This window comes from Electrophorus electricus, chromosome 16, assembly GCF_041902795.1.
Source record: "Electrophorus electricus isolate QZ-2024a chromosome 16, ASM4190279v1, whole genome shotgun sequence".
Taxonomy (NCBI): domain Eukaryota; kingdom Metazoa; phylum Chordata; class Actinopteri; order Gymnotiformes; family Gymnotidae; genus Electrophorus; species Electrophorus electricus.
In genome coordinates this window covers 5,312,501-5,325,759 of record NC_137512.1, presented here as the reverse complement: position 1 = coordinate 5,325,759, position 13,259 = coordinate 5,312,501, and the positions used below count along the sequence as shown (strand labels likewise).

Genomic DNA, 13,259 nt, shown 5'->3' with positions numbered 1-13,259 from the left:
CACTGGGCAGGAGTCTAGTGCAGATTGAGCCCGACAAAATGACAAAATGAGAGAGAGAGAGAGAGAGAGAGAGAGAGAGAGAGAGGAAAAGGAAGAGGAAGCTATGAACAACATTAGATTACGCTTTCTGTTACATCCCTCCCTCACTGTAAAACAGATGAGCAGCTCTACTGAGGAGAGAAAACACAGGCACCACACACTCTGCCAAGGTTCTGGGAAGCGCTGTGACTTCATCATGACCTCAACAGGTGTTATGCAGCTGGGGAGAAAAATTCACTATTTATATAATCTCATATAATCTCTGACATATATATATATATATATATATATATATATATATATATATATATATATATATTACATACAAATGAAAATACTTTGATATTATATGCACCAAACATCCAAAGAAGGTAAGATCTCATGTAACCAAATAGACACTGATGCTTACTGCAGACTTGTGTCAGTGCTAATCAGGTGTATGTCTTGCCTCTGTGTGCACCAGACACACAGACCAAACTTAAGATGTGGTCGACCTATGATAATAAAAAAATTAGGATAATAAAATAATTTACCTGATTAACAAATAACAAGATTTCTCACCATAATGAAAAAAAAGAAGACACAAAAACCAAAATGCATACCTAAGAAACAAAATATAGAAACCTATTTAAACAAGAGGAAACCTCATACAGTATTAAATGTTTTAACAGCTGTAAGTCGCCCCCTAAAACTACAGGAACGTGTCCCAGCTAAGGACTTTCTTCAAAGAATTTATTCTGAGTGATAGCAAGATTCCTGTGGTCTGCATTGTGGTTGTGTGCGGCTGCGTGTGCCACAATCTTTGTGTGTATTCCTTTACCCTTTAACACTTCACTGAGTCACTCTCTCTCACACTCCCTCTATCTCTCTCTCCTGCTCTGTCTCGAGCTCAATCACACACACACATACACACACACATACACACCACTTATACAATGTTCTGAGTCTTGCTGTTTATTTCTGAGCCAGCACACCCTCCACCATGGTCAGTTCCAACTTTCTTCATGCCCACAACTGCCTAATGCAAACCGACCCTGTAGATGGGACGGCTGTGGACCCCTGTAGCTCACTGCACTCCTGTGTGTGGAACGGACTGTGGGTAGCTTTTCCCCTGCTGGGGTTTGAGCCTGTCGCAGGGTCAACCTGTCTAAGAAGAGAGGATGAGCAGGGTTTTAAGGGCATGACGGGATGCATTTGAAACGCTGTCCGTGGTGCTGAAGTCTGCCCCCCCCCCCCCCCTTATGCCTTCCTATCTTTCATGCGTGAGCTGGCAGGGAGTGTGTGAGGATCAGTTTATCGTGTGTGGAAACTGATGATAAGGTTGCTTATAAACATGAAGACACGGCTGTCACACTGAAGTTGCTCTTGTGATATGCATGTGTGTGTTCATGTGTGTGTGAATAAAGTGGCTGCCTCCCTGGCATGGAAGAACTGAGCTGGATGAGAAATGAAGGCAGTGATATGGAAAATAAATGGACCAATTAAATAATTGTGGGGATTAACATCAATGTAGAGTGGACAGTAAATCTCCCTCTCTCTCCTGACCTCTCAGACTCCTGTAAGTCTTCAAAATGTGAAGAGACAAAATCACATTTAGGATTACCTAATAAAAGTGTAACATAAAGTGTCACCCTGTCTTCCTTTGAATTGTCTATTTTGGTGAGCTGTAGCATGACGCTGACACAACACAGAGTGTTTTCACGTCAGAAAAGTGATGTGTCTGCAGAAAGCATAGGTGCAGTTTTTGTTGGGAGGATGGAGGGGGTGGGGACATGTTGTCCCCTATAATTCCTGCTCACACTGTTCATGTAATGTGTAAGGTTGGGTGGTGTTTGTGGTGGCCCTGCCAAAGTTGAAATGAAATGTACACCACTGGCAGAAAGGGCACCAAAAATATCACTCGCCTCTCCTCCCTTTCTGATCTAGAGTAGAGTACAGGCATAAGGGTGAACTTGAAAGTGCAGTAACATATGAAAAACTAATATGGCTGGGCCCGGCACCAGAGAGCTGTGAGCAGCGTGTCTGAAATGTCATGCTAATTTTTTGGCCTGAAGAGAAGACTAACATTGACACGGGTGGAGGACTGTGGGGGTGTGGATGGAGCTTTCTTCATTGTGTCTGTCACAGACAGCCATGCAGAGCCAGAGTGACCTCACCGGCCAGCAGTGTGGTCAGCGAGTCCTGCGGACAACCAGTCCCACGGTCAGTGAGTCCCACGGTTGCTCAGCTGCTGTACCCGAAACACAAGCTTCTCACTGGAGGTCAGAAATTGTGTAAACATGAGCATAAAAGAAACAGAGAGACAGAAAACACCAAATGGAGACAAACAGATGCAGAAGTGGAAGATTATTAGGTGTGAGCTTCTATAGCTCATCCCAGTTGGGTCTCTTTCCAGCTTTAGCTGCTCTATAATGGTTTTCTCATTACACATTGATAGCTATTAAATTAGTTTCTAATATATATGCAACCCAGGTCTAGTAGTATGCTTACTAGGGAAATGCTCAACCAATCTGATTAACCAATCGGAAAGTCTGTTGCCCATGTGCGATGAGAACACATATTTAGCATGCATTGTGTTCAGACCACATGTTTAGCCTCATGCCTACACTGACACTTTTTTTTTTTTGCTTATTCCCCATGCAGCTTGCCAATTAAAACCTTCACAACCACTGACTACTGTGTCCAACCCCCCAGTGACGACAGTCCGAATGAGTTATATCCATTTCTGAAGTGCTCCAGTGTACTGATCTGCAGGACCCTGCCAAACCCACAGACATGAGGCTTTTAGCCAAGATGATGCCGAGGTCACGGGAGCAGCACACATGGCTTTGTCTCTCAGAAGGAGCTTTCAGCCCCCCCCATACCTCCCCCATGTCTCTGATGTGAAGAAGATGAACTGGTCCTCTGCGTGACCCTGCTGCTCTTGGATATTAATGAACTCTTTGATCCTCCGTCTCACTTTGGGCATGTCCCTTAAACACAGTGGCTGTGTAGGGTTCTTCACTGGGCCAGCTCTCTGTTGTGCTGCTGTTACTGTGCTGAAATTTCTGCAACAGAACATCGTGCTCAGCGACGTGAAACACCCTCCCCCGCTTATACCTGCATACGCATCCTGTCATCATCTGCCCAGAAATACGATTACCTCTTTCATAAAATGTTACAGAATGTTAACTTATTAGTTTTGCATGTTTTAGTGAAGATGCATGTTGTAAACTCTTGCAATAAGTCATGTGTTATGCCTCTCTGTCCCTGTTGGAACTGTTACAGTTACTTACTGGGCTTTTACAGCAGTGATGTGCCTCTTTATCCATATTGGAACAGTTCTAGAGAAGAATTGGTTAACGTACACTGTAGTTTAACACTTGGAGTGTCACCAAGAAATATATTCTTTGCTCAGGGAGAGTAAGACTTCACATGGGAATTATTTTTCTGTAACCATACATGCTAGGTGTAAATATTTAAGGAAGAACCCTGTGAATATTAATAAAAGAAAGCTTACTGGAGATTAAATTAATCATTCAATTAAAGACCAAGTAACATGCACACTTATAAAACAGAGCACATTATTGAAATGTTACTAAGCCCAAAAGTACCAAATCTATTGTCACTATTACCAACTCAAAACTGAACTCAAAATAATTTACAGAAATAATTTTTCAGTAGAAGTCCTTGCTTAAAGTGAAAACATTAGAATATATAGTAAAATAGTATGGTAAAGGACAACACTAACTCGTTATAATATAATGTATAACTCTTTCTCTTTCAGTATCAGGTGTTTATCATGAAAACACAAGTAATGTTACGAGTACAGATGCTCCTGTCTAAAGGAAATGTAAGACATCACAAAAACCTTTTAAAAAAGCAAAATGGTGTCTTAGTTGGACACATTTCAGTTTAATAGAACGATTTCTCAAACAGCTGAACAAAAGCCTCAGATGTAAATAATGCATTATCGAACAACAAGGGTCAGTGAGTAGAACTGTATATTAGTGTAGGATAAATAAAAAAATGAAAATAGTCTGTCATTGTAGCTTTGGACCCTGCTGTGGTGGATTTTGTCTGTGGGTAGATGTGGGTATAAATTAATCTGTGGGCATTAAATAAGCGGAGCTTAAAGAAAAGAAGTACTGAAAGAAAGTATTGCTTCAGAGATGTTGATTTTATTGACAAGGTACCACTGACCTGAAATAAAGAATAATAAAATATAGAAATACACACAATTTTTTTCTTTATTATAAATTAGTGGAAGACACAAAGAAAGTAGTTCAGTACGCAAAAACAAACAAACAAACAAAACAAAACATTCTGCATTTCCTTTCAATTTAACGATCTAAGGATGCTTCGTGACTGTTAGGTATTTAGCTGTGTCAACATTTTGTTGTCAGAACTGCTTCGTTGGTGTGTGGGATAAAAGCCCTGTCCATGGTGCTGAAAGCTTTTGAACAACTGAAAGCCATTCATGCGGAGCAAGCAGAAACCCATCAACCGCTAAACACACATTTCGAGAAGGAATAACAAATATATTCATCCAGAGCTTTCTGGAGATCATTTATTTATTTAATTATTTTCCATTTTGAGCCTAATGCTTTGTTAGACATGTCCTGATCACACATGATCATAAAACACCGCTCTACTCACTGTCTGAGCCAACATTCTCATTCGAAGCTTTAAAAAATGTCGATGAAAAACAGGCATAATTATTGACTGCTACACTGGATCGATCGTTAAGTTTTCGTAAGTGGTCGTAAATGTCCGTTTCTCGTTACTATTCTCCGCTCCTCGTCCGGGTTGGTCGGCTGGTCGGGGGGTGGAGGTGGGCGGGGAAAGAGGACGGTCCGTCCGCGTTATACCGTCCCTCCAGAGCGGCGACCGAGGCGCGGAGCCCGCGACAGACGAACCACCTGCAGAAGACAACCGTGCGCTCATTCTACGCGAACGCCTGCCTCCGACATGTCTCGGATATAACGACGGAGTAACTGCTCTTTACGACGAGGAATATTCTCTTTACAACGCGGATGAGGGAACATTTACGTGGAAATGCAACAGATAAAGAATATATCGCTTTTTCTACACGCGCTTTTATGGGGATTAGCACTTGGGGGCTCTCCCAGTGTTCAAATAGGTACGTTTTTATTTTAAGGACAGTTTTCTATAATTATATTCCTGTCTTCAGCCATCCAGTGCAAATATACGAGGCAGTGGCTAATTCACTTAAGTTAATGGAGATCCAATTATGCTACGCGTTTCTCAGTATGTTCATTACGGAGATGGGCCAAAAAGCTCAATTTTGATCTGTTTTTGATGACGCCTTTGTTTCTGTCATGCAGGAGGTTTGTTTCCGAGGGGAGCCGATCAAGAGTACAGTGCATTTCGGATAGGAATGGTTCAGTTTGGCACGTCTGAGTTCAGACTGACGCCTCATATCGACAATCTCGAAGTGGCAAACAGTTTCGCCGTAACTAACTGCTGTAAGTCAGCTAATTTCGTTCATTGTGAAAGGCAAGGTGGTTACCTAATCAATTGTAAAAAAAAAAAAAAAAAAAAAAAAAAATCAATTGAAATAAGTGTGTAAAGATTAGCAGTTCTAATACTTGCGATGAACGATTAGCGCACATGCTCAACGATTGAGTGATCATGCGTCTGGGGGTTATTAAATTAAATTGGACGTTTAAAGTTCTGGTCTCCGCACGACGGTGGCGGTGTATGTACTGGAGGGTATGCATTAGAGGTAAAGTTGGTTTCCACAGTAACAGAGCCCAGAAAAAAGCAAGCTTGTGCGGAAGCAGCTTTTAGTGTCAAAGGGAAAAAAAAATGTGAAGACAGGAAGAACGCCCACTCGTCTGTATTGAAGCGCCTCTTTAATCATTAAGCGCTATGGGAGTTAGAGGTTGCTTCACATATACGGTTTCATATTGACATAAAGGATTTGCCACGATGTAGCCATAAATACAGCCTACACACACAGAGCGACTGATGAACGATGTTAGCCTAGATTAATTAAAAATCTCCATGCACGTAATGTCTCGTCCAGGAGTGTATAGTCAGTTATTGGTAAGCATCTGAGGTTCGTTTAATAATTCAAATTAACCTGTCATCACAAATATAACTGGATTGCCTCCGGACTGGCTAGCCTATTTCTTACGGGTCAGCGCATACCCTAGAAAAAGTGATCATGCGGCCAATAATAATCCATGACAGCGCTAGGCAATGACAGCAATTTTCCTGTGATTATTCTTGGTACGTTTCAACAGGTCTCTTTATTTAATGGAGCCTCGGAGTTAATCAATATGTGAAGCTTTCTTTCATTTCGCATTGACTGGCTCACACTGGGTTTTGTGCGATCTCAGCTGTTGCTAAGCGATATGGTGATGTTTTATGGAGAATAACGCCCCGATCTCATCAGTCGTTGATAAATTTTGACTTTGGTCATAGAAGATTCGCAGGTTATGGTTGGTTGTGGTTATGGAGCCTCAGAGGTTCATCCACAACAACTCTGCCTGTCTCTCTCTCTCTCTCTCTCTCTCTCTCTCTCTCTCTCTCTCTCTCTCTCTCTCTATATATATATATATATATATATATATATATATATATAGAGAGAGAGAGAGAGAGAGAGAGATAGTCATAATGGCTAATGGCATGCCTATACATCCAGATTTTTGATACCGTAATTTTGTATATTTTTGTATATTCTCTCTTACCTGTATCATCTTTGAATAGATTTTACCTGGCCAGAGGGATACATCCTATACTTAAAATGGTTGGCTGGCAGATTTAGCAAATTAAACACAGCCTTACCATTTCAATATAGTCCACAGACCGGGGAACGTAGTCAGTTATTACGTTTTTTCCCCTACCAAGGGCTTCTAGTGGATGTCTTTAGCGTGTGACTGAGAGGTGGATCGCTTTTTGCCTCCGTTTTCTCAAACCTCTAGATGGCGCTGTGCTTTTACAGCTGTCGCCCACCGCGCGTCTCGAGTCCGTTGGCTACAACTGAGGAGGAATTTTTTTCAGATATTAAATCTGAATCCGCCTGTGCCAAATGTCTAAACTTTGGAGGGTGTGTGTGTGTGTGTGTGTGTGTGTGTGTGTGTGTGTGTGTGTGTGTGTGTGTGTTGGGGGGGGGGGGGGGGGGGGGGCGGCATTGACAATGTACGCTATGGTTTACTAATCTAGACAACCTGTTTTCTTCGATGAGCGCCTGAATAATACCGATCATCAGTAGCCTTTATTTGTGGTTTAAAGGGTGTCGCGATTTGCTTATAACTGCCTTTCGGTTGGGTTTACATTGTGTTTGTATAGGTCAAACCCAGACCCAGAACAGTATTATTACCGAAATACGAGACCAAAAAAGAAAACAAAGACCAGCAGTCTGCTGTTGTATGAACTTTACAATAATGGGCCAATACAAGTAGACACCCAATCGGCATGACGGAAAGGGTAACCTTTTTTGTTTGTGCTTTGTCATTGTCTTTGGTACAGAGTTTATTCTAGGCTTAACATTATGTTTTTAAACATCACCCTCATCAGAAAGGATTTCAATGAGGCAACTGACGTTTAAATCTACAGTGATTTTTAAAAAATCATGCTTTCCCCTTTTTAGTGCAGGACTTAATGATCATATGCTCGGTTTTACATCGCTGGTGTGCTCTCTGTGAACACCTATTCTGGCTTCACACAGTGAAGCTTTACAAGTACTGTTCTTTCAAGTACTGTTTCTTTCTTTTGTCAGTACATTTCATAAATTGAGATGCGTAAGTGAGGACAGTCTGTGCCAGGCTGAGCAGTTTAAACATCAAAATATTTATTCAGACTAATCAATGCATAATCAATTCTGTATGAGTGATGACTCAGTGTGTGTGTTTTGCTAAGCTGAGGCTGAGGGTGTTAATTTGCATGCGGGCAGAGGGAATTCCATGTGTGACTTAGGTCTTATCATTGGGGCACGTCAGGACTAGACCACGTTCATCAGTGGGAGGTAAATATTCTTTTCAAATTACAAAGCTTTGTTGCCTAACAGAGAGACACTTTCTGATCATCTTAGAGCATAAATGTTCAATGTGTATCTATGAATACATAGAAAGCTAGACAGACAGCCATTCAACAGACAGACAGGCAAACAGATAGATAGATAGATAGATAGATAGATAGATAGATAGATAGATCGATCGATCGATCGATCGATCGATCGATCGATCGATCAATCGATCACTCTTTGATGTCAATCGGCCATATTTGTACCACCTCTGTTCCTGCATGTGATATGTCATGCCATGTGAAGCCAGACGGTGGTGTCCTGCTGACTGCGTGATTCGATCCTGTTTCAATTAATACGCCTGCTGTTTCCCCCTGCGTGCGTATGCAGGGTTGTCACGGAAACATTTGCCCTGAACCAGCCTGAACCAACAACTCGTGGGAAAAGGCCGGAACACAACTGCCAAGCGGTGGCAGGCAGGGTTAATGGCCGGCAGACAAGTGGAAAGAAATAAGACAAGAAGTATACAAGAAAGAGAGCGGGAAGATGGACAGAAAGAAGGGATTTAAGCCAGAATGAAAGAAAGAAAGAAAGAAAATGAATGAAAGAGAGAGAGAGAGAGAGAGAGAGAGAGAGAGAAAGACACTGAATGCATTCTGCACAGTATAATCATGACGTCGGCCACCGAAAGAAGCAGAGGAAGCTGAGCCAGAAGTGACTCTTGATGGGATCTAGGCTGCAGTTCTGTGCCATCTTCTGTAATTTCCTGCTAACTGAGCTCAGGGAAGACCCCTCTCTGGCCCAGGCAAAGCAGCTGAAAAAAAAAGACCTGCATAAATTATCCAACAGCTCAATTTCCACTTTCCTGCACCTCCTCAGAGAGAGCACGGGACGCATTAATTGTGTTTCTCCCAATAGTGGCCTCTAAGACTGCCCTTTTCCTCAGTTTGACCGGGCTGTCGCGTCGTGGGCTGAAGTCCAGCGCTGTGTCTCGTCGTGACAACTCAATCACAGTCAGCAGCAGTTAACATCACTGCCTCCTCTCCACCAGTGCTTCGCCTAGCCAGAGCCGATGCCTACTGTGTTTGATCAATCATAATCTACTAGATCCAATTGATGGAGTGCCTGTTGGGGGAATGAATCGAATTGCTCTCTTAGTAATGTTGAAAGTCTTTCTAATTGTGCTCACTAGGGACTTTCTGTAGGGAAATGATCCAGAATCAGTGTAGTGAATTTGCAGTGTAGTGAATCTGTGCCGGATAACCAGATCTTCTCCAGGTGTATGACCCTATTTCAACCTAGATATAGATATTTGGTGGATAAACTGAAATTTGACTAAAACTGGCTTTTCAAGCAAATATTAACTATGGTTAATAATATTAAACATAGGTAAATGTCAAAATGCAATTTTTTTTTTTTTTATAAAAATGTTGAAAATAAACCCCAGATCCTTCAGTCAGTGAGTGGCTGAGTGAGTGTGGGCTGTCTTGGGCTGTCTCGGCCACGGTGTTTGGCTAGCATTCCTGCCTCAGAGGAGACTAACCATTCCACAGGCGCAGTTTCTGGCTGGAAAACTGTTGAGAGTATGAAGTCTTACGCACAGGAAACTGTAGGACTTCCAGCAGACAGGCCTGCATCAGCCAAACCTCCCAGCCTGGGTTCCAGACTATTCCAGCGTTACCATAGCGATGAGCTCATCTCTTGCAAAGGCTTTGTCTGCTGTTGCGAAGCTCATACACTCCTCATCGTTGCTTGTGTGTGGGGTATGTGTGTGTGTGTGTGTGTGTGTGTGTGTGTGTGTGTGTGCATCTGAGAGTGGGCAGAACACAGTTTGTCCTGCCAGAATGTGAAATCTGTTATACAGAAAAATAGTCATTTCATTCTATGATCTCCATGGAGATATGTCCCCTTGTTAGAAATAAATTTACATAATTTACATACATTTTTTTGCTTTTATTCGACTGAACTATTATTATTATTATTATTATTATTATTTTTCAGACAAAAGCTCTGGCTATATCCATGTGTTAGTAATAGAATTAATTAGAAATTATTTCCATTGCTGTGGGGCAGAATGGAAGATCTCCAGTGCCCTAATGCTGCTCTTAGCTGGAGTTACTCTCCAGTGTCCTAGTGCTGCTCTTAACTGGAGTTACTCTCCAGTGCCCTAGTGCTGCTCTTAACTGGAGTTACTCTCCAGTGTCCTAGTGCTGCTCTTAACTGGAGTTACTCTCCAGTGCCCTAGTGCTGCTCTTAACTGGAGTTACTCTCCAGTGCCCTAGTGCTGCTCTTAACTCGAGTTACTCTCCAGTGCCCGAGTGATGCTCTTAACTGGAGGTACGCTCTAGTGCCCTAGTGCTGCTCTTAACTGGAGTTACACTCCAGTGCCTTAGTGCTGCTCTTAACTGGAGTTACTCTCCAGTGCCCTAGTGCTGCTTTTAACTGTGGTTACTCTCCAGTGCCTTAGTGCTGCTCTTTACTAGAGTTACTCTCCAGTGCCTGAGTGATACTCTTAACTGGAGGTACGCTCCAGTGCCCTAGTGCTGCTCTTAACTGGAGTTACTCTCCAGTGCCCGAGAGATGCTCTTAACTGGAGGTACACTCTAGTGCCCTAGTGCTGTTCTTTCCTAGAGTTACTCTCCAGTGCCTGAGTGCTGCTCTTAACTGGAGTTCCTCTCCAGTGCCCGAGTGCTGCTCTTAACTGGAGTTCCTCTCCAGTGCCCGAGTGCTGCTCTTAACTGGAGTTACCAGGTCCTACTCTGCAAAGAACTCACCTGTACTTTGTCTTTTACAAACCTGCCTAAAACCTCAAACCTTACACTTCAGCTTGCCAAAGTTGAAACTTTATTAACACATTAAGCACTAAAATAGCAATAATTCCAGTAAAGAAAAGAATGCAATGACAAGGAGTTGTTTTTCTACACGGAATTTTCAAAATAATAATCTCAGATGTGTCTCCTTATGGATAAAAACCGCAGTGTTTTTAGTTCCCAAAGTGACTGCTTCATGTATTTAATTATTCCTGTTGGCTACATTTCCAAAAGCATGAACTCTGTATCTGTGGAAGCCAAACTCAGTGATGAATGAATAGGACAATATGAATAGATGTTTCTGAGCATGCAAGTCCATGACCTCCAGACCCATCAGCATTACCAACACACACACACACACACACACACACACACACACACACACACACACACACACACACACATACACACACACACACAAAGTTGAGACTGCTCTCATGGACAGTGTCTGACATCAGTAACCAGACAGCCACACTGAATTCATGTCATTTTTTTTAAAAATCAAAGCTTCTGATGTCAGAAGTGCTCATGGCAACAGAACCTACTGCTGAATTTGAATTTTAGACATTGCACTTAATTTCTACCTGTTTTCCTCCTGTTTCTTTTCTATGCACATGCTCACTGGAACACTACAGCTCATGTGCATGCTCACTACAGACCTGACCTGCTGCACTGACCATGCCGATGACAAATCCATGTTTCCTCCTCTTATCATACACTGCCCTTTATTTTAATTAAGTACTGATTCAGCAAAAACTTCAAATCCTAAAATAATCATGAAATGATTCCCAAGATCTGGATTCTTTGGGATTCTGTGGGGGAGAACACAACATTTATTCTCTGTATGGTTTTTGGAGCCATTTTGGTGCTACTGTTCAATTGATTTGAGATTTAATTGCTTGTGTGTGTAACCAGTAGATGGTGGTTAGTCTGTCTGGCTCTGGTGTGCTTAGTGTACAATAGATGCAGAGGCTTAATGCCTTTCACTAATTTACCAGAAAAGGAGTCACTTTGGGCGCTTGCATTGATGTCCATTCGCTGTGATAGATGGGACTCTTGTGCTGTCTGTGTTGATGATTGGCTAAAAGCACATTGTGTCCTGATCTGCCTGTGTGTGTGTGCCACATCTGTCTGGACCTTCTAAGAGAAAATGACTGCCCTGTGTTTGAAAGAGTTTTTCAATAAATACCTTTGCAGTTTGAATATCTGTCCAGGCAACTGAGTGATCTGGAAATTAAGATAAAGCTTTGAGTATTGTCTTCTTTACCCTACTTTAAGGATTTAAACTTCTTTGGTTAGATCCAATGTGTAATATATGATACAACTTATTTTTCCAGTTTTCCAGAATTTATTTCTTATTATTTATTACCTCCTGTGATAGGGAGATGTAAAAGGTCAGATCCTGAAGCAGGTCTGAGGTCAGCTGATGTCTACACTACACGGTATTACCGTGGCATGGTCTCTACACTTCAAGCTGTGCACTTGACAAGAGCTCCTAGGGTAGTCATCATATTTAAGGCCACGTGTGTATCCCTGGGACCTGAGACCCCTTTGTGGGGTGGACCTCCTCCCTAAGTGCAGTTAACTCCTATCTACCCACGTACACTGCTTACACCACGCTGTCTGCCCTTACTGTGTGAGCTAGGTACACAGTCTTCCTACAGAAGGGTACTGTGTGGGGACTGAAGATGTCTGTGTCTCGAAAGAGCAGCTGTAGGAGGTTGCTGCAGGCAACTCAGTCTCACAGTGCTCTGCTTAACCTCTTCCCCTGGAATAGCGTGGGAGAATCTCACGCTCCTTTTAACTTTCTCTCCTGTCCTGACCTCTTTGTCTTTCTCTGACACCCCCCACCTCATCACACAAATATTTGGCAAATGGGACTTCAAAGGCATCATGAAGAGCTTCAAATGATCAACGGATTAGATTTATCCGGTGTCATTTTGCAGGTTTTCCAAGGCTATAGAGTGTGAGGGAGGAAGCCAACTAGGGAGTAATTGTGTATTTTCAGTATCTGCAGTATGGATGAAAATCATACAAGTTGTCAGTCTGCAGCCATGACCCAGGAACTCTCGCTGTTCGCAGCTGAGAAACATCACATGAGGTTTTAAATAAGGGCCATCAGTGTCGAAGGCAACCCAAATCAACAGTGATCTCTTCTGACAAGCGCCATGTTCTTGCTACAGAGGTGTGAGATTTTTGGTGATGTGTGCAGCTCTCACTGAGCAGATCTTAGGAACCAGAGAGAGAGAGAGAGAGGGGGGGGGGGGCATAGAACAGTTAAAACCATGATGCAAACAAACAAGTGTTTAATTATGTATTAATTACCTGTGAACTTTTAGCCAATGTGAACAAATACTTAAATAAGCAATATAGGAAGGATGATAATAGTTACTGACAAGTGGCAGAAAGACATTCTGCATTCTGAACCACATAAAACA

At 42.4% G+C, this 13,259-nt stretch overlaps 1 protein-coding gene across 12 annotated transcripts in view; it reads left to right on the top strand.

Annotated features, from left to right (window-relative positions):
• Window positions 1-4,915: 4,915 nt before the first annotated feature.
• gria2b (glutamate receptor, ionotropic, AMPA 2b) overlaps window positions 4,916-13,259 on the top strand; it is a 34,084-nt gene continuing 25,740 nt past the window's right edge. For all 12 annotated transcript variants that reach the window (XR_014117527.1, XR_014117530.1, XR_014117529.1 and 9 more), the window contains exons 1-2: window positions 4,916-5,161; window positions 5,367-5,507. Coding sequence is in view for 8 of the 12 variants with exons in the window: in XM_081698892.1 (XP_081555018.1) it covers window positions 5,077-5,161; window positions 5,367-5,507 (226 nt within the window). In the remaining 4 variants the exon portion in view is untranslated. The remainder of the gene's footprint in view (window positions 5,162-5,366; window positions 5,508-13,259) is intronic.